At 43.1% G+C, this 22,403-nt stretch overlaps 1 protein-coding gene across 3 annotated transcripts in view; it reads right to left on the bottom strand.

The window, feature by feature from the left end:
• ZNF541 (zinc finger protein 541) overlaps window positions 1-22,403 on the bottom strand; it is a 1,089,530-nt gene that overhangs the window by 893,188 nt on the left and 173,939 nt on the right. For all 3 annotated transcript variants that reach the window (XM_078661102.1, XM_078661104.1, XM_078661103.1), the window contains exon 3: window positions 21,583-21,826. In XM_078661102.1, the coding sequence (XP_078517228.1) occupies window positions 21,583-21,826 (244 nt within the window). The remainder of the gene's footprint in view (window positions 1-21,582; window positions 21,827-22,403) is intronic.

Below are 22,403 nucleotides of genomic sequence, written 5' to 3'. Positions count from 1 at the left end.
CTCCGCTCTGCTTTAACCATGTTTACCTGGGTAGCCCTGGGACGCCCCGTTGCTGGGGAAGCTATGCGCTGTATAAAATCAGTAAATTAATTTGTGTGTACTTGAGAAACAGATGGATAGGCAGTCATATTTGTCTCTTCTGTCTTTCTGTGCTAAGGTGTAGTCCATCTCTAGGGAAGATTTACCAACTTTAGATATTTCTGTAAAGTAAAATAAAAATGGGGAGCGCTGGGTGGTGTGCCTCTCATGGATTCCAACAAGTTCTTTTACTCGCAATGCCATGCAAACCTCAAAATGTGACTATTGTCACACATTTTCCTTGCATTACTGTGTCATAATATTCTGGTGTCAGAAAACCATGCTTTTCCTACCACCCAGCATTCCCCCTAGGTCTCCCGATACAAATTGTACCTCACTTGCGTGGGTGAGTTAAGTACCCGCGACAGGCAAGGGCCCAAAACGGATTCAGGTGACATCAAAATTACCTATCACAAAACAACCTGGTTTTGCAAGGGGGGTCCCATGGGTTTTTGACTCCGGGCTTAGCCGCCATCTTGGGAAACCTTCCAAACCCAGGCGCTTCTGTAAACTAGACACCCAGGGGAGTCCAGCGAGGTATGGCATGCGTGTACCCCCCAACGTTTTCCTACCCAGAATCCACTACAAACCATGCAGATTCCAGAGATTTTCCGCCTGAGATTCCCCAAGGTGTCTAGTTTTAAAAAATGTATAGGTTTGCTAGCTTTCATTGGGTGCCGGCAGACATAGCGTTCAAAAGCCACAGCTTAGCACTTTGCAAAAAAAGGGTATGTTTTCACTGTGAAAATGTGGTGCGTCCATATTGCATTTTGGGCCATTTCCTGTTGCGGGCAGTAGGCCTAACCACGAAAGTGAGGTACCATTTTTCTCAGAAGACTGGGTGAAATTTCATGGATCCACGCAGATTCCAGAAATTTCCACCACAGATATGTGAGGAAAATGTGTTTTTTTCACAAAGTTAGAGGTTTGCAAGGGATTCTGGGCAACTGAATCTGGTGAGAGCCAGACAAGTCACTCCATCCTGGATTCCCCTGGGTGTCTAGTTTTAAAAAATGTGTACGTTTGCTAGGTTTCCATAGGTGCCGGCAGAGTTAGGGTATAAAATCTACAGCTGGGAACTTTGCAAAAAAAAGGGTCAGTTTTCACTGTGAAAATGCAGTGAGTCCACGTTGCGTTTTGGGCCGTTTCCTGTTGCAGGCACTAGTCCTACCCATACAAGTGAGGAACCATTTTTCTCAGGAAACTCTGGGGAACGCTGGATGGGTGGTACTTTGTGGATCCAAACAGATTCCAGACCTTTCCACCACAGAAATGTGAGGAAAATGTGTTTTTCCCCACAAAGTTTGAGGTTTGCAAGGGATTCTGGGTAACAGAACCTGGTGAGAGCCAGACAAGTCACTCCATCCTAGACTCCCCTGGGTGACTAGTTTTTAAAATTGAAAAGGTTTGCTAGGTTTCCCACGGTGCCGGCAGAGCTAGGGTTCAAAATCTACAGCTAGGCACTTTGCAAAAAAAGGGTCCATTTTCACTGTAAAAATGAAGTGTGTCCAGGTTGCGTTTTGGGCTGTTTGCGGTCGCGGGCACTAGGTCTAACCACACAAGTGAGGAGACTTAGGTAAAACAGAATTGTAGAGCAACTGTTATTACCTATTGACTTTCAATGCATTTCTGCCTTCCAAATGATAGACAATGTGTAAAAAAGAATTTTGTTCCATTTTCAGAAATACATAGGTGTCTTTCATCCTGATTTTTCACTGTATATATTTTCCCAAATTAATTGCTATATACCCAGTACGCAATAAAAAAGCATTGCAAGACGCTGCTCAGTAATTGGCTCTGGGTTCGTCGGGATCGTGGTGAACCTACAAGTCCTATATATCCCCACAACCAGAAAGGTCCAGCGGATGTAACGGTATATTGTTTTCAAACATTTGTCATAAATAATAGAAGTTTCAGGTGAAAACGTTGGCACAAATGGCTGTTTGTTCAACTCATTTACAATTTTTCCTATTTTCAACTTTTAATTACTATAAAGAAACCTTGAAGGATCTACACAAATGACCCCTTGCTGAATTCAGAATTTGTCTACTTTTCTAAAATGTATAGCTATTCATTATTGCTTTCATACCCATTTCTACCATTAACTGGAAGAAGGTTGAAAGCACAAAAAATTGCAAAAATAGGCTATGTCCCAGTAAAATGCCAAAACTGTTTTCAAAACGTTGGGTTTCTGACAAAAGTCTGTTTGTCCCTAAAAAACTGGGAAAATGGTGATTTCAGCCCCACACACCCTTTGTTGATAACATTTGCAGGGGAAAAGACGCTTTCATTTGGAGCATTTTTTTCCCATTCATCCCCCCCGTAATAAAATGCTGGCTGTATTTTAGCTAATTTCTGGGTTCCCTCCAGGGGAATCCACAAACACTGGATACCTTTAGAATCTCTGTGATGTTGGGAAAAAAGGACGCAAATTTGGCGTGGATACCTTATGTGGTCAGAAAGTTACAGGTGCCTAAGCACGAACTACCCCAAATAGCAAAAAAAAGGCTTAGCACAGGTGGGGAAAAGGCCTAGCAGCGAAGGGGTTAAAAGCTGTGGGTACCAAACCACACGATTTCACAGTTAAAAAGCTCTACTAAAAAGGGTGTTAATTCATTGGCAAACACCTTATAAAATTTTATTGGCAGCCCATCATTTCCACACACTTTTCCTCCTGACATTGTGCCCAGGGCTAACTGAATTTTGGCCGCTGAAATATCTACTTGGATCTCCTCTGCCTGGGTATTCGATAAATGGGGGAGGGTAATGTTGTTAAAGTATTGTTCGATTACCTTCTGCCCCACTCTATATTTGGAGGCATATAACTGATCATAGTGCTCCACAAAGAAGTAGGCAATCCTTTCCTAATGCTGCTTCTTTTTTCACTTTAGCCGAGTTTGCCTACCATTTGGCTCTCGTCATAAACTTGCTGCTGGAATGTCTCTTTTCCCCTTAATGAGGCATTCTTCTGCAGTAAAGCACTATCTACTGTCAGCTGAAGTTCGGCTATGAGAGTCCTACTAATTTTAGACTGTGCGGCCATTAAGGCCACCATCTGCCCACGGAAGGTCCCAATGACTGAAACAAGTTTGGATGTGCCCATATTGTCCTTAAAAACATCTTGAATCAATTTTCTCATTGCAATTATCCATTGTTGCTTTGAGGTGTGTGGATCCATCTGCCACCTGCACCTTATCCTCCTGCCCTCATCTATTTCTATTTCCAATATGACCAAACAATTGTCTGAAAATTAATTAGCCCCAATACCTGAGCCAGAATATTTAAAAAGAACGAGAAATTAAAAATAAATCATTACGGGAAGCTGACTGAAATTGTCGGGAGTATCAGGTATATTCTAGTTATTCCCGATGGCTCTATGCCACGGATCCATCAATTGGTAATCTTGCTTTATGACATCTATTACTTCTTTAGTTTTTGGCTTGAGTTGTTTTTTATTTTTGTTCGAAGTGTCCTTAGTCAGGTCTTGAATATACGTAAAATCACACAAAAAATAATCTGGTCCGTAACCCCTCTAAGCATCTCATTAATCCTGACAAAAGATATTGGGTCATCAACAATTGGAACATAGTAGTTGACAAAATTTAAGATGTTCCCATGTAATCTCACCATGACCCATAGCCACCGACCATGAGGATCTCTCTGAACTTGAATAAACTCCCAGTCTAGCACCCAACTAAAACATATAGCAACCCCACTTATTGGCATCCCTGCCGAAGCAAAACATACTTTGGAATTTTTTTTTAGGAATAAAACATTTTGGAGTGTTTGTTTTCAAGTGCGTTCTTGAAGAAAAATAACTTGCGGTGAAAAAGAAGCTAACCATCTTATTATCCCTCCATACTTTTGTTTGTTCAATACTCCATTTACATTAACTGATATTATCAAAATTTAAAACCAATCTCTATGATTCATACCCAGATATTGCAATATTCCATTCAGTAATCTAATTTCCCAAACCTTCTTCACAATGATTCTGCTATTTTTTTTCTTTTTGCACTCAAGACCCACCTACTCCCACACCCTTCCTGCAGTTTACCCTCCCTTGGAGATGGGAATGATCCCGCAGAACCCTTCTTCACCCTCCCTGGATTGACTACCTGTGGGGTGCCATGGAACTGTACCCTAAGGGACCCGTCCCCTCTCCTTCAAACAGCCTTTCACATTACGCTTAATCTTTTTTATTCTGAAGTCGAGATTTCTCTCAGCAGATCCTGAGCTACCTCTATATTTGCGAACATATGGAATTTTCCTCTCACTAATAACCTTAACTTTGATTGTGGAGCTATTGTGGCCTGGTTTCCTGTGCCTTAAAAAGATATAACTTAAACTATTTTCGCAGTCGTGCAGCAGCTGCAGACATATCAGCAAAAACCCAACAGCTAGAAAAATCATTGATCGAAAATTGTCTCTTCTGGATTGCTTTAGTGAATTTTTGCTCTTAGATGCGATAGTCGGCAAAGTTGATCAAAATTGTTTGTGGTAACTAAGGGCCAGATGTAGGAGCCCTAATACCGGTCGGAAACGGACGATTTTGTCTGTTTCCGACCAGTATTAGGGTTTTCAGATGTAGGGGGCTGCAAATTACAGAATCGGTATATTTACCGATTCGGTAAATTACCGAATCGGTAAATATACCGATTCTGTAATTCCAAATGTAGGTGGCACAGTTTACAGTGCCACAGGCCCTTAAGAGTCTGTATTTTACCACACAATCCTATTGTGTGGTAAAATACCGAATTCAGGTGTGCATGCACATCTGTGCAATGTGACACACAGACATGCCCTTAGGGCATGTATGTGTGCCACATGTCACACAAGCCTGTACTTGGGTTGCTAGAGGGTGTTAAAGTGACACCCCCTGCACCCTTGCAGGATTCGGTATTTACAGATGCTGTAAATACAGATTCAGTATTTCCCATTGATTCCTATGGGCTTCAAAGCCCATAGGAATCAATGGGAAATACCGATTCTGTATTTACAGAATCTGTAAATACCGAATGTTACAGATTCGGTATTTCTGATTTTAAAATTACCTACATCTGCCTCCTTCCTATTTACCTACTCTTAAATACCGAATCGGTAAAATTCGGTATTTAAGAGTAGGTAAATCGGAATTACCTACATCTAGCCCCAAGAGTTCGGAAAAGGGTGTTAGGGCGCTCTTGTTATAGTCAGATCTCCAGCGAATTCTGGCAGCACACTCTTCTTGATAAAAGTGTCAACCCATTGGAGGGTTTGGGACCATTAGCTCCCTTCTTGGACCCCCACTATACGCAGGTTAGAGCGCCTCAAATGATTCTCGAGCTCCTCGAGTTTACTCTCGAGTGCCATTTTTTCTTTTTTAACCATGTTCACCTGCTTCATAATATTCTTTTGATCTTCTAGGTGCGTGATCCTTGATTCCGCTTCCTGTATCCTTACAGGGAAACTGCCCACTGCCCACTGCCTCCTCAATCTTTGAGAGGCGCTGATGAAGAGAAGCCATCTCATTAGCTTGATTTGTCTTGAGCTCTCATCTCTTCTAAAATAAGGTTCACCATGGTTTTTATTAGGGGTGGGCAGAATTTGCGAATTAGCCTTTCGCAAAATTCCGCGAAACGGCAAAAAATCTCCGTGAACATGCAGAACTTCACATGCTCGTGGAGATTTTCGGGGGCGGGACTTCTTTGCAAGTTTATAGTGCTTTTCCTACACTACAGCTGCGTAAAGTGCCAGAAGAGTTGTTTCCAGTGACCGTGTGTGTAACTTTGCCAAAAGGTGCCGGGGTCCCTTGAGTGAACTGTCCAACATAGTGGGTAAAGTGCAGGAAGACGGTGCACACCGCTAGTGTGTGGGGCGGGTCCAAACGGGTGGGTTTTCGATGCGAGTTCACATGCCTCTTGTGTTTATAAAAGGTCAGAGACCGATCAGAGCAGCAGATGAGGAGAAAGAAGCTCCTGGTCACAGGAAATGCACGGGGATTGCGCTCGTGAAAGTCAAGGTTGCAAAGGCATCCATCAAGCATCACAGCTAATTTTCGACGGTAGATATGGGGAGAAAGCACACCTGCCCAGCTTCGACAAAGCTCACGATTTTTTGGGGCTGATAAATGAGTTACTGAATTTGGGCTTCAGCTCGGGCACCTGCGTTATTTATATCTGTAAGTGCTTCCTGTTGAGGTTTACTTTTTGTGACAGGAGCATTGTGCCAGAATGAATCCTGCCCTGCATATTTATCGAAGAAGACGCCACCGTTTTGTGCGATACCTCTACTCAACTGGAGTACTTCCTACTGGCTAATCAGTAAGAGCTACCTCGTTGGGTAAATGTATAGTGCTTTTTCTACACTACAGCTGCGTAAAGGGCCAGAAGAGTTGTCTCCAGTGACCATGTGTGTGTAACTTTGCCATCGCTCCGAAGGGCGCCAGGGTCCCTTGAGTGAGCTGTCCATCATAGTGGGCAAAGGGCGGGAAGACGGTGCACACCGCTAGTGTGTGGGGCGAGGCTTCTATGCGAGTTGACATGCCTCTTGTGTTTATAAAAGGTCAGAGACCGATCAGAGCAGCAGATGAGGAGAAAGAAGCTCCTGGTCACAGGAAATGCATGGGGATTGCGCTCGTGAAAGTCAAGGTTGCAAAGGCCTCCATCAAGCATCACAGCTAATTTTCGACGGTAGATATGGGGAGAAAGCACACCTGCCCCGCTTCGACAAAGCTCACGATTTTTTGGGGCTGATTAATGAGTTACTGAATTTGGGCTTCAGCTCGGGCACCTGCGTTATTTATATCTGTAAGTGCTTCCTGTTGAGGTTTAATTTTTGTGACAGGAGCACTGTGCCAGAAAGAATCCTGCCCTGCATATATTATTTAACCACGAAGATGCCACCGTTTGCATTTTGTGCAATACAATTCCGTTCCGCGGCGGATCACGGAAGTTTTGACATTTTCGCATTCCACCCGGAACGCGGAAATGCCGAAATTCCGCAAGTTCCGCGAGCGGAACGGAATTTGCCGACAACCCCTAGTTTTTATGTTACATTGTAAGAGAGTTCCCTCTTCTTGAAATTTTTTGGCGACCCTCCAATTTCTTTCTGAAAGCAAACTTGCTGCCCTGAAGCGGCTGGTCTTTCTTAACTTAACTAGTGGGACTGATGTTGTGGCGGAGGTTGTGGGAGTGGCAGAGCCTGCAGGGACAACTGTGAAGATAACTGTACCGGAAGGGATTGAGGTAGCTGAGCCTGCAGCTGGGAATCCACTGACTCGCTGTTTTCCTTTTGAAGAGAGCTATGTTCACCCTCCCCCTCCTGGATGTCCAGTTGACCTATCGAGGATTGATCACTTAGCGAAAGACTAGCTTGCGTATCATCAGGGGCCCCTTGTAGTATCTCAGACACACCCGAAGTGGCCATGGATGCTTTGCCTTTAAGAATAGTGGATACTCCTTTTCGTTTTGATGATTCAGATTACCCATTTTGTCCTTTGTAGGTTCTTGTAAAGGAGGAGAATCTTCTTTTCCTTTTCCGCCTTCCTGTGCCAACTTTATTGAATCAAGATTTTCTGGTGTTTTATCGTGTGGCCCTTCTTCTGGTCTCTTTCTTTCATTCGACCCTCTTTGAGTTATGCTCTCCATAGATGGGACCCCTGTTCCAAAGTCCTTTCTGGAGTCTGGTGGCTCCTCTTCTGAGCTCACAGTACTTCAGTTTATAATTGAACCAAACCGTACTTTTTGGCTATGCTCTGCTCTCGCTGATGCTGCCTTTAATTGAGGTGCTCGCGTTTTTGCTTTGAGGCTTGCATATGATTCGACCTTGGCCATTAAATGTGACAATTTTAAGTGCTTTCCCATTGTTTTCACCCACGCCTTGATGAGCAGGGATCTGCCCCAGCTCTGGCAATAAACCGTTTTTGGTCTAACAGCGCCTGTTGGCAATGGAACTCGCTCGTCTGGTGTCCTTCCCTTTTTATTCTCCTTTATAAATTGGCCTCATACTTGTTGGATGTTGAAGGAATCTACCACTCAGGTATACTGTCACTGCAATTTTTTGAAACAGCACTGCGCAGGTAGTCTTTTCACAAAGTTAATTAAATTGTCCCACAAGCTGGAGGAAACTCACTCTAACCGTTGCAAAGACGTGGCGCTTCACTGGTTCTCCTCACGGCCAGGCCAACCGTCTTACTACAGTACAGGTAATTGAAATTCAATACACATGCAGTGAATTTGTTTAAATGCCAAATATTGGTGGCCATTTTGTGCAGACCATCACCCAAGGATTCACACTGGCTTTTCACATTGGCTCTTAAGAGCATAATATTAGGGTCAGTATAAAGTATGGAATGTTAAGTACTCAAGAAAACTAGAAGGCAAAAGACCCTAAATATATTTGCCTGCCTAAACGAGATGTGGAGGTCAGAAGTTTTCTCCACCGAATACCAGCATCCTGCAACAGGCAGGCCGCTCGCCTTTTTTCCCCTTAAGCCACTCAAGGGTGCTTCATCGGATCTCGTCCCTGCCGGGGCAGCCGTCCATCACCGGAATCCATCACTTCCACCTTTACCATATGTCAAGGGCGAGAAGCATAGCCTGGGACCCGGGAGTCCCCAGCCACACCTCAGCAAACAAGGGAAGCGCGATCTTGACGAGGTGCAGCAGACACGCCACCAGCACACCCGAGACTCTCCACCTTGCCGGAAACAAAGGCACCTGAAGAAGGGAGGAGGGGCTTGCCAGTCACTAGCAGCTATGCGCTACAGGCATGTCATAGCTGCTCTAACGTCACCAGGACTGTTCTTATAGCCCATAGGCAAATGAGAAAAACAAAACTGAAAGCCTAGTGCTGAGAAGGCTGTCCAATCCCTGCTTTCAGGCACTAGATTTTGGCAGAAAAAAAACATTGGAAATGTCCAATGTTTTGTATTTTTTACAGACTATGGGCCAGATGTAGGTAATTCTATTTTACCGACTCATAAATACCGAATTTTACCGATTCGGTATTTATGAATCGGTAAAATAGAAGATGGGAGATGTAGATGAAATCGGTATTTGAAATACCGATTCTGTAAAAATCGGTATTTACCGATTCTGTAATTACAGAATCGGTATTTCCCATTGATTCCTATGGGCTTTGAAGCCCATAGGAATCAATGGGAAATACCGATTCTGTAATTACAGAATCGGTAAATACCGAATCCTGCAAGGGTGCAGGGGGTGTCACTTTGACACCCTCTAGCACCCCAAATACAGGTATGTGTGCCATGTGGCACACAGACATGCCCTAAGGGCACGTCTGTCTGTCACATGGCATAGGTGTGCATGCACACATGTGCATGCACACCTGGATTCGGTATTTTACCACCCAATTGGATTGGGTGGTAAAATACCGAATCTGTAAGGCCTTTGGGACTCAGAAGAGTCCCACCTACATCTGGCAGTTACAGAATCGGTAAAAATACCGATTCTCTATTTTACCAATTCAGTAACCGAATCGGTAAAATTGGCCCCCTACATCCCGAATACCCATTTACCGGTCGGTAACGGCCAAAATCGGCCGTTACCGGTCGGTAAATGGCCTCCTACATCTGGCCCCTAATTATTAATTAGTGCTGTACTGTGTGTATGTTGCATATTTAAATGTCTGTAGCCTAAGACTATGCAATATGAATGATCTGGTTTTAAAACAGGAAAAGTGGAATATTAATTTGAGAGGCACAGGGTTCAATGGCTGCCTGGTACCCCATTTGGGAGAGTATTACTCTAACAGGTGCTTTAGCATCCCGTTTAATGGGTATTGAAGTTGCACTAGAGGGCTGGACCTTATGGGTATGATGTGATATGGAGTCTCCTTATCCCGGCTAACATTACTGCAAAATAAAGCTGGGGCATGTGCAAGAGCCCATTCTGCTGCATAAGCTTGTTGACCTCTTCAGGGACAACCGCAGAACATGAAGGTTTTATTACATCCTCACCTTGTGGGGATGTCTGGACAAACTGTAGGAGGCAAATTGACCTCTGCTAAAGGATGCTGAAAGACAGCGTTACATTTTCCCAATATATTACTCGGATGGTGCGCTGCATGTCACCATCATTTTGTATATCCAAATTATAAAACCTGTCTGGAGGGGCAAAGCACCCAGCTGGGGTTTCAACTGTAATGAAGTTATCAGTTGCTGTTGCCGCCACAAACACCTGGAGATTCCAGCGCACTATAGTGACTTCTGCTGCGCTGTAGAGGAGAGTCACTGCCGAACTCCTGTTCAGGAGGAGAGTTCACAATGTTTGTGGCATACTTTGCGATTATAGCTGCAACCTTCTTTTTCTGATATTGGGGTTTACACTGAGGAGGTGTTTCCTTCTTCTTTATCTTCACATCAGAGGAGCGTTGTGAGTCTCTTTTCGGTTTCACATACTCTTTCTGTCTGCAATCAGAACATCCTCCTCTCTTGAACTGCTTGTCAGTTGAGTGCTGAAAGGAATGAGGAGAACGAGTGCCTGTAATCTGATACCTTTCTGGTGCCTTGAATTGTGGGTGGTCATGTAAATTATAGCACCTCAGAGGGCTCCGGGTGCGGAGAACCTGCTCGAGGTTTACATTTCTGCTTTTGTTTAGATTTGGACCATGTTTTTTTTTAATCTAACTTGGGGTTCTGCTTGGCTTCCTTGTCTGAAATAGGTTTGCCAAGAGATGGTTTAGTAAGTCTGGTTCCCAAATTATGTGCAATAATTATAGATTACTCACATTCCAGGTCGAGTTGCACGACCTATGGGAGCTGCCGGCGAATAGCAAGCGAAGCTACTTTGGCTTTAATGAGCTATTCGTGCTACCTGTGGACGTCTTGCCAGCCGGAGACTCGCTTTATTTACTTAGTGCTTATGTAATCCCACGGAGGTGTACTTTCGGACCCTGTCAGTCAACCTTGTAGTGATTAACCTGTGCTACAATGGTTTGCTAATAGCGCATTAGGACATCGACCATTGTGCATTTTGCAGAAGCATTCGCTCCGCTCCTTACCTCATCTTGGACTCTTCATTGATGAGTGTTGGCCTTTCACTTACAAGGATCAGGTTTTCAGGATCCGGGAACTTAATACGAACATTCTGCGTGGTGGAAGGTTACCGCCCTGTTATATATTTGGATTCTAGCTAAATATATGATGATATTATCATGTTTGATGTAATTTCAAGATAGAGCCCCCTTGTTATTCTATTTTTTGGATTTATTACGTAATATTGAAGGAAAAGTTACGTCTATCAAGAATTGTGTCTACAAAGAATTGTATCTACTGCGCCCTGACGAAGAACTGTGGACACTGGTCCTTTTCCGAAATGCGCGTCGGCGCCCTTTCTTTGTTGCCTTGTTGTGTGTGTATACTTATGTATTTCTTTATTGTAATGGTTTGTCTTATTTTATTGTGGCTGAGTTGTGATTGGTAGTTTTTGGATGCATGTTTGGATGCTTGGTATGATTAGATGTATGAATGACATTTTTTGTCATTTTTTTGTGGGGCTACTGTATATAGTATATTTGTATATTTGAAAATATTGTACATATAGAATGAGTATATGGATGATGTTTTTTTGTTATGATTATATTCTTTTATGTCAGAAAATAATAAAAAAGAATAATGTTTTCTAAATAACCTTTGTTGTGGGACAATGTTGATATATATATTCTATGAAGGATATACTACCAAGATATTGATGTGATACCTAGGAGAGGTTTGTTCTTGTTCTACTTTGTTCCCTGCCTCCCTCTCCTGGTATTTAGTGTATTCAGGGACCCTCTGCTGTTTTTGAATTGGCTTTAATGTTAGGCAGAATCATTGCGGAGACTAAGGGAAATTTTCCCATTAGTTTCATCCCCAAATCCAGGGCAGCAGCTGCCCCGTGTTCATTCTGTATTTGTTTTAAAACCTTCAACACGACAGACACAGACAGAGTACCATGCCTTATGGTACAGACTGCAGCAAAGACTGTGCCCCAAATGTTACAGTCACCTATTGCAGGAACCATTCCATAGGGTAAGCAGATTGTTTCTTTATATATATAGGAAGCAGAGGTGCAATGTTAAGCGACCACGCCACAGTAGGGCTTCTGGTAATGTTAACCCCGAGGTATTTAAACCCCTCATTTGCTATGAGCAAACCTTCTCCACAGTACGGACGACATTGGGGGGAACATATATAATCGGCATCTGTTATTTCTGGGACTTACTTTAGCCAAGCGGGACATAGCTCAGCAGTGGAAGTCCTCTTCCCCCCAGGGGGTGGCAGCCTGGAAATCTGCTTTAGACAAATGTATGTCAGCCGAACTGGCTGTGTTTCAAGCCCGAGGCTGCCGGCAGAAGCATGGGAAGATCTGGAAAGCATGGGCTACCTATCGGGGCATAGACCTCTCCCTCTTATCACCACCAGCAGATTCCGACCCTATAGACAGACCTACTATTTAATGAATCCTCAATTCAAGACGCGGATTGGCCAACGTGGAGATATGCTTCTATGTTTATATGCCTGTACAATGTTTTTAGTGGGAAATGCGGTGCAAGGGAGGGGGTCGCGGGAGGTGGGGGTTGTTGGTTTAACTGCGGTACTGCTCCTCAAATGCTACTCTCATCAGCAGCTTTTATCTCTGTAATCTGTGATTTGCATGAACGTTATTTGCCGGGGGAACTCGCCGTTGGTTGTAAAATCTCAATAACATTTAATGTGAAAAAAATGACATTCAATGGTTCTGTAAGAAATTCATAATATACATGAGAGCTTTAGTCTAATAAAGAGAGAACCATACAATTTCACAACACGTCTCCACAAATAACATAAGAAAAACATGAAAAAAACCATAATATGAAAAAAACACAGGTAACAACATCACAATAGACTCCAATCAGGAAATGTGTTGAGTCGCATAAGTCCTGGTCTATATGTAAGTAATATTAAAAAGGATTAGCCCTTTTTCTGCACCAGTGTAAAGATTCTGATTAATGTACCCAAGTCCAGTTTTAAAACAAAACCCTTGCAATTATTCCCAAGCACTCCATACCTGTCCTCATATGCTGCAATTTTTTCTTTATCTTATAGGGGCACACATTCAGCCTATTAACTTCTATATACTGAATTAGAAGTAAGTGCTTTAAATACGGTCCTAGAATTTTAATATAAATGCTTATTTGGTACTAATAATTGTCTACACAAAACGCTCTTATCTTTTACATACTCATTTTTGTTCTTTCTACCAGTGAATATTGGACTTGTTATGAGTTCACTACTATATTGTTTGTACTTACGTTCAGGTACATTACGTTTCCTTTCCGGGATATTGATTCTTCCTTAGAATAGTTACTGGTTGACAGACTTAAAAAGGGACGTTCCACATAAGAGGTATTACTGAGTTTTAGACTCACAAAATATGACTTCATTATCTCCTTACTACGATAATTTTATATAATTACAATAAACAGTATATCCTATATATATATATTTATTTATTTTTTGTCTTTTCTATTCTGTTCTTTAAAGAATACTTAGGATTGCCTGGCGGATACTGGAGGCTGGTCATTTCGCTCTCAGGGCTCACCAAAATAAGATGTGGAGGCCCTTCAGTTTGTGATTGGTTATCTGCAATTTGGATCAACAGGTGCCTAGATACTGTACAATTGAGATACATTACTCCTTTACTTCTTCGTTTGATAATGGACTCTTATTAATCTAGAGTTATAATATATATTATTTTCTTAGGACCCCCCTTTATTTCAGGGAAATAACCATTTTTTGTTGTCTACTTTTACAACAATTTGACGAAACACAAGGTAGATATTTTCAACTTGACCCACACTTTGCCTCATTCCGTTCTGCGTTTGATTCTGCACACTTGAGATACTTGGATAAATATACCTTGCCAGTTTTAACTACTTTTGAGAATATTAAAGAATTCCTTTTGGCTTTCCTTTTAAAACACGGATTTTCTTCTTTTTGAGTGATGTTTCACGGGTTCACAAAGTCACTTCCAATCTTTCACTTGTCTTGGGAATATAAGGTGATCTGCAAACTTTATTGTTCAAGGTGTTTTTTTGAATTATTTAAAACATGATGGTCATTGTGTTGGGATATTTATGCACGTATTAAATCATTCTTGCAGCCTTGAATAATTTACTTGTTGTAACGAAACACGTGTCGGCTGCCAACTTCATATGTCAACTAAGAAGACTTCAGATTAAGCTTTTTGTGTGTTAAATTGGTCCATGTTGCACCGTGTACTTTTGCACATATCACTGCTGGAGTGTAACAATGTCAATAGGAAATAAATAGGAACTCAAAATTGTCTTTCCTGTTAGTTGTTACATTCATTCATAATCTAAAGAAATGTTTTACCATACATGAATGAATATATTTAAATCAAGAGTGCCAGGGTGTAATTGTGTCAATTACATTTAAACAGAGAATGTGCTCACTATACCGGATCATACACAACTATATCACTTTTGTATGACTTCCACACATCAATTGAGGATTATGGATGTGGCATAGCGACCAGAGCTACCTACTTTGGATCCAGGGAACCAGAGTTGAGTCCTGGCATTGACTCAACATCCTTTGATTCTGGGAAAATCAATTAATCTCATGTGCCTACAATAAAATGAAGCTGACCTTGTGTAATGTAACCTAGTGGTCATGTAAAGTTTGCCACTGCCCTTGGGCCGTGCTTGGACTATATAAAACTGCAAAATATATATGGACTTCAAAATGCACCACAGGCCTGTTTTAACACAAAATGGATATGAGGCCTGTAGGGAGGTTTACTGTAGTGCATGGGCTGCTAGAAAGCTGGGTCACCTGTAACCTAAATACCGATGCACGAATTGACTGTAACCTACATCTTCCACATGTTACTACAAATGTTATTCCATTATCTGGCTGCAACTCAAATGAAAGCAGAGAACATGAAATGTTTATCAGATGATACACAAAACAGACACCCCCCGATACTAGTAAGGCTGAAATGACAGAAATATTACATAAAGCTAAGGGGAGAGCTGCCAAGTTAATCAATGGAGGATACAGTATCCTAATGCTAAAGTATGCTGATGCAATTTTGCAACACACAGTCTGGGTTTTCTGCTGGTTAGATAGGATGGCCAGTATAGGTATACAAAGGTTGATTACCCAGGTAGATACCTGTTGGTTCAATCACCATTAAAAGCAACATACCTACAGCTTAAACAAAGGTTAGCAAATGCTGCATATACCCACCTGCTGCTTAAGATTAGAAGTGTTAATAAATCAGGCCTTCTTAAGAGACACATGGGAGGTGGTGGAACAGTGCTTTCTAATGAATTGGCAAACCAATCCACAAGGAACAATTGAGTGGGCATCCCTAAAGATAGTGGCGCGGAGGGAATGTGTAAGCAAATAATATGGTACCGGGATCCATTTGGAGAAGCCAATTATTCAGTCAAAAGCAACCGTGTCAAATTTGAACATAAGGCTGTTACAACTCCCAAGAAATGGTGCAATGCTGCACAGGAACTGTAAACTAGGCAAGAAAACAAGTATGATAGACAACTTTCCACATGCCCAATATCAGCAAATGCTTCATTGGGAGGGAGGCAAGATCAGTAGCTTCCCGCACAAATCAAAAGAGAGCAACCAAAGACACAAGTGCTAGTGCTACGGAATGCTAAGGGCAATTATAAAAAGAGGTAGCCAGGTAATAAAGATATTCTCTAAACCTACCAAGAAAATGCTTTATTCCAGCCCCCTCACCCCACCCACCCCCATCTTAATGCGCGACATATTGACTATATTCTCCAAGGTTTAGCTCTGCCCCAGCTTATTGAAGAGAAAAACGCCCGGTCTAGACGTCCAATTATGGGAAGAAGAGGTGTTAGAGACACTATGACACATGAAACAAAGTAATGATGCAGTGATGAGAGCTGGTCAGTCCTACTAACCTTACTTAAGAGGGAGTACTTGCTGACAAATATTTGGAACTATTTACTGAGTGCTTCAAGTGAGTCTTCATAAACCTCTTTATAAACCTATTCATCAGAGTCGGCATCAGTGTCTGTGGTTAAGGTAGCAGAGTATACTAAGGTCTTTACTTTGCAAATAGTAGAGTCTAAGGACCCAGTACATGATGTACTGGGGCTAGGTGGTGTTATGAGAAAAGTTTCTGTGCAGCATTAAATTAAAACCTGCATCTGTTACATAAAATAATTCCCTCACTCTTTCGCAGCTTTCAATACTGTGGGGGCATGTTCATAATTTTGTTTTAGAAAATTTTGCAAAAATATCAGGACTTTTATGTAGCATTCAGAAACTAGGATCTTTGTCTTCTTACTAAATTAACCAAAGGTAAACATAGGTCTGATTGCAGCATAAAATGCAAACTGTCCGTGCTAAAACACGTTCAGCAAATTCTCCAAGAGGATCTCTGAATACCCTATGCAGGTCTGCAAATACGCAGAAGCAGCTTCAATTGATGCTTAGGGACGTCAAGAAGCCCAGCAGAGATCCAGGTTCAGACCAAAATGGGACCTTGTTGTCAAGAATGTATGCGTGAATGCAGAAGTATTTACAAAGAGGAACCCTACCTGTGAACAACAGAATGCAGAAAAACAAGTAAGAGTACAAAGCTAAAAGTCAGACTGTTGAAAATGAGGCAGGTAAGACTAGGTTTTGCTGTTTTGGGGGGAAAGGGTGGAAATGTTTCATGAAGAGACCTGTCATCAGTTTCCCTTTAAAAGGGAAGTTTTAATGTTGAAGGAACAAGTGTTTTAAGATCCTGGCTGCGTAATGGAGAAAGCCTGGCTTCTGCACTTCTTCATCATAAGTCTTGTGATGTTAGATTCTTAAGCATTGAGATGATATGGCTGATCATCTTCAAGTCCTCGATTAGACATGCCACAGTGTGTAGAATGCCTCTCGGGGCTCCAAATGGTGTATGGGAGGCCTTTGAGCACAGAATGATCTTCCCTATGGTGGAGAGGATGGGTGCTTGCACTGGTATTCAGAAATAAACTTCTCACAGAAAGGATTCCAGCCTTTTCAAGAGGAAGAACTGCTACCATGTAGTCTTGGGTGTCCTGTGGGGTGTTTTTAAAATGTGATGCCTGTGTCAAGATTGAATTCAATTGATGCTGCCTCGGTTACATAAAAGAGAGCCAGGCTTGACCCTGTGGTGGTTTGGAATTGTTAGCAAACAGGTGAAATTCAGGTTTTGCTAAGTCAGGTGTCCAATATAACAACAAGAAGAGCAACCTACTACCTGATTCTAAGAATCCTTCCTCAGGTAAGCCAGTATGTCCATGGATAACAAGTTAGTTAGCAGCTGCAATGTTTTTACTGGAGGATACTATTTAACTGCAGATTCTCACCTTACACTACCCCACAGGCACCAGACTGGAACCGAAAGATTTAACAACACGGTTCCTGTGCACTGGTAGGTGGAATTGTGCAGCTCTGCGCCAACTTCTTTCCGCCCCAGAAGTGGCAAACAGAGCTGCAATAAACACCACCGTTGCGTGCTGATGTCAGTTTTATTCTTGCCACTGTCCACTACGTCGGAAGCACAGCTCAGCAGTAATCAATGATACTTCTAGGTTGGGACATTTCAATATTGGAAAAGAGACAATTCCCCTATCGCATCTGCTCTTCGCGCTGGTAATAGAGCACCTGGCGGCCTGGGTGCAGGTAGATTTTCTCCTGAAGGGCTTTCAATGGTCTGAAGGGGTTTGCAAAAAGATCTTGTTCAACGCCGACGATGACCTCTTGTTTTTGGATGACCCAGATATGTCGGGCCGCAGAGTGCTCGATATCTTGAATATCTTCAGATCTTGCTCTGGCCTTTTGATGAATGCCCAAAAGTTAGCTGTCTACTGCATCCCTCCCTGCCCAGCTGCCACAGGCGGCGGGATTACAGGTCGTCCCCCTTGGGTTGAAGTACCTGGGGGTTTTCTTCACAGTGGCAAAACCCGCTCTGCAGGAGCAGACAAAGGCTTTTGCCACACCTCCATTATTGGTTCTGTCAAAGCCTCAGTAAAGGGAAGCAACGGTTCAGAAGCTAAAGAAGCTGTATTAAGAACCTCCGTAAGGATATTAGATTTCACCTCATCCGAGGGAAGCTGCAGACCAAGCAAATCAGCTGGCTTTCTTATGACCACATGATAAGGAGCAAAGTCTTGCACAACCCCAGCCTTAGCAGATGGGAGATCATACCCAGAAGAAGTATCCAAGCCTCTGACCTCATGTACACCTTCAAACTCATCCATAGACTCAACAATCTCTCCTTCCTGATCCCGTGCATATTCCTCCTACTCAAGGAGCCTTGGCGCTGGTGACGACATCAACGACGTCGATGGAGGAGCTTCAGCTTGAAATCTTGACATCGATCAAACTCGAGGCGGCGCAGACTCAACAGCCAAAGGAGTCCGAGGAGCCGGAGTAGAGGACCTTAGCGCCGGGAAATGCCAAGCTGGAGTCGACTGCAAGAATGGCATAAAGGGTACTTGAGGATAGATGTGAAAAACACCCAAGTTAAAGGCCAAAGGACCCACGGGGCCCGAAGGTGCACCGGATGGAGCAGAGGCCCTGGCAAACATGCCAAAATCGCATTAAGAAAATGTGAAGAGTCTGACCCAGGAGCAGGAAAAGCAGGATATGGATCCATACCTTCCTGAAGTGGAACTACCTGAGGTCGAACTGGAGGCTGCGAAGCCGGGGACGGCGCCCGCACAGGTGAAGCCACCCGGCCTGGTGAAGACTCCCTAGGCGTCGGAGACATCGCAGGAGCCGGAGAGCCTTCATTCAGCGAAGAGCCTTCCGAAGCTGGCGACCCCGACACCGGAGATGGATCCGGCGTCACCCGAGGAGATGGATAAACTAAGTCCTTTCTTCGAAGTCATACAGCCAGAGTACGTGAGCTTGACGCCCTGGACTTCAAAGAACGGTGCCGAGAGCCATGTCTCCTCTTAGACTTCTTATGCTTTCTTGACTTCGACCTATGGGAAGACAATGACTTCGCCCTTTTTCGACCCTTCTTCTCCTTTTTGGTTTTGGACATAAACAGCTTGGCTTCACGCTCTTTAATGGCCTTAGGATTCATTTTCTTGCAGCTTCGGCATTCTTCGACATCGTGATCCGACAATGAGCACCAGAGGCAGTCTTCATGCGGGTCTGTAATCGACATATGCCGACCACACTCTTTGCAGGGTTTAAACCAAGTCTTCCTGGAAGTAGCCATCAGAAATGAACAAGGATACAAAGTTTTCTTCAAAGAATATGGAGAGCCCCTAGAAAAAACGTTAAGCGTTGACGGCACGGAAAAAAGGGAACGGACGCCGTAACGCCGACGAGGTCCTCTTATGGCTCCAATGACGTCATACGGTGTCACGAGCGGAGCCGTGCTATTGTGACGTCCTCGTCGACATGGGAGAGCTAGGAAAGAATTTCTCCACTGAATGCTGGTGCAGGGGTATTCACAAGGTGAGGAATCCACAGGCAGAAGTTTTCATCAGACTGCGACTTAATGCAAGACTTGGACCTCGATGATGACCTGTCGTGGGAATGTCCTCAGAAGCAGGAAAGGGTCCGTGCCCTCAACTTCAAGAGGGTTCTTTCGGTGTTCAGCCACAAACACATAGATTTTGCATTCCCGGGTCATCTCTTGGTTCATACAGGCGCACTCTTCATAGGACTAAGGGGCATATGTATCAAATACTGTATTTGTGATTCTCAAACAGTGTATTTTAGAGAATCGCAAAATGCGATGTATGTAGGATTTGCTAAACATTTTGCAAATCCTACATATCTCTTATTTGCGATTCGCAAATAAGGAATTCCTTCCCATGGGCTAGGAGGCCCATTGGAATGAATGGGAAGACATACTCAATTTGCGCTTCGCAATTAGAGAATCGCAAATTTAGAATGCAATTTCAAGGGTGCCAGGGTGTCAAAAGGACACCCTGTTGCACCCCTGAAATATGTATATGGTACCATGTGGCACACATACATGCCCTACTTGAACTTGAAGTTGGTGGTAATTTGCGATTTCTTGAGGAGAAATCTCAATTTGCGGTTTCTTAAATGCATTCGCAAAATAGGAAATCAGAAATTTTGCGATTCTCTATTTTGGGGGGCCTTAAGGGACGATACATCCCAAAATGTTTTTTCCCGTTCGCAAACGGGACGATTCTGAGAATATGCCCCTTAAAGTCATGTGCCGAAGCCAAATACCAGAGGCAGACATCAGTTTGTGACGGAACCTACAATCTTTAAACCTGTAGTTTTAAAAGGGGATATAGCCCTTGAAGCCTGAAAAAATATTTTTGGGAAGAAAAAAACTTCTTAAAATAAAAGGAAAAAGCTGGGAGTGAGCTCCATAGTCGAAGGCGCAGAAAAAATGGACATGACATTAGCGAGCAGAAGTGGCGCATATATGCAGCTCCAGTCGTCACTTCTGGGGCAAAACAAAGCTGGCGCTGAGCAGCACAACACTACCTACCGTCGTGTGGGAGCAATTCTGTTTGATCTTCTGGAACCCATTCTGGCACCTAGGGATATTCTAAAATTGAGTAATCTACACTTCGAAGTATGCATCAATAGAAGAAATCATGAGCTGGGAAAGCCTTTAGAAAACATTCTTGCCAGTTGCTTCTCTGCATCTAAAGGCGTTACTAACCGCAGGATGAGAGCACTGCCATAAGCTAGTGGTGCTATTGCCACCACCAAACTCAAGCTACCACACCTTATTTAAATTCAGGGGAACCAGAGGATTTCAGACTTCACAGTCTCATCTAGCTCCACTCTCAGAAACCATTGACCAAGCGGTCGGTCTACAGCTGGACCACTGAGTCACAGTGGCAGTCGTCCTGTCTTATGTAATCCTGGCGACCCAGTCAGGAAAACAAATTATAGCCTCAAGCACTGGAGAAAAAACTCCCAGTGCCTCAGAGCCATTGATATTGTTTCCCAGTAACAGACTCCCGGTTTGGGAGTGTCAGTAAAACAAAAAATGAATGCCAAGCAGGCAATCATGGTACCTACCTGATATTCAGCTCTGATATCATTTCATCCACTGCATTGGCAGATGCACTGAGGAAATTGGGATTGCAGCCAAGAAGGCAGGCAACTTCAAAAGGGGTGACATTTCCTTTGCCAGAGGGGTGGAGGCCAGAACGTCCACCTACCTGGCAGGCAGCCCACTCGCCACACTATAATTTAAATCTTCATTCCTGAAAACAACAAAGGATCAAAATGTTTTGCAATGAATGACCCTCTGTGTAAACTATGTTTTAGGGTCCTAGCTGAATCAAGTACTGTTAACAAAGGTTTTCTTTTTACAATACACAAAAATATGTTGCTACTCCTTCGGGGTGAGGTGAAATCAGATCAGTTAAGAGTAAGTGAGCTGAAACAGAAAAGTATGTTTTATCTGTTTATAAAATGCTCCCAAGTACATTTTTAAATGTTAATGACAATGGTGAAATGCCAGAATGATTTATCACCCTAATACTTACAGGTGGTCCTGACGTTTGAATGCCTTGGTGCATATTTTGCAAACATGCTTGCGTTCCTGGCTGTGGGTCACATAATGCTTACTGAGGGAACTCGCACTACTGAACGTCTTGCCGCACAGACTGCATTCCTGGAGAGAACTCTGAGGGGATCCTCGGTGCCGCCTTCCTCTCCTTGTGCCGTCTAGGTTGGGGTTTCCCACTAGGTCCTGTTCGCCAAAGGGTATGGAGGCTACAAGTTCCAGTTCTGAAATAATTGAACACTACATTTAAAGTTGATGTTAAAAAAGGAACTGCGTAAGACATTGACACAAGTACTGCAAGACAGCGTTCAGCTTCCCATGCCTTTCATTTTGACAGCTATCAAGATCAATAAATCCTAATCTTACTATTGATGCAAGAACCAATTAGTTTCTTATGATTATAATGGAAATAAATCACATACTTTCTACCCTTATTTATGGTTGCATTACCGGTGCTGACTCGTCAGACTAAACGTCACTGCTAAAATCAAATAAGCAAGATTGTAATCTAAGCATACAACTTTAAAAATGTGTTGACAAATCATCATGAAATTTTCCAAGCTCTTAAAAAGTACTGTTTATACAGTGTAAGAGGGCAGAGCAGAGGCACCCTAAACCCCAGGTACTTTAGGGGTGGGACGTACACAGCGGGGCCCACCCCCAAGGGCCAAAATGTACAATGTTATTTTTAAATTCAGGCCATGGTACTGTGGTAATCCTGTGGGAGCCAGAGTGGCCCTCTTGTGAGGTACCATACTATTCCCAGGGGAGCCACTGCTCAAGCTTCACTCCTATGGTAAT

The sequence above is a fragment of the Lissotriton helveticus genome, chromosome 9, assembly GCF_964261635.1.
Source record: "Lissotriton helveticus chromosome 9, aLisHel1.1, whole genome shotgun sequence".
NCBI classification, from domain to species: Eukaryota; Metazoa; Chordata; class Amphibia; order Caudata; family Salamandridae; genus Lissotriton; species Lissotriton helveticus.
The sequence above is the reverse complement of the archived record's forward strand: the minus strand, read 5'-3'. Positions and strand labels throughout refer to the sequence as shown.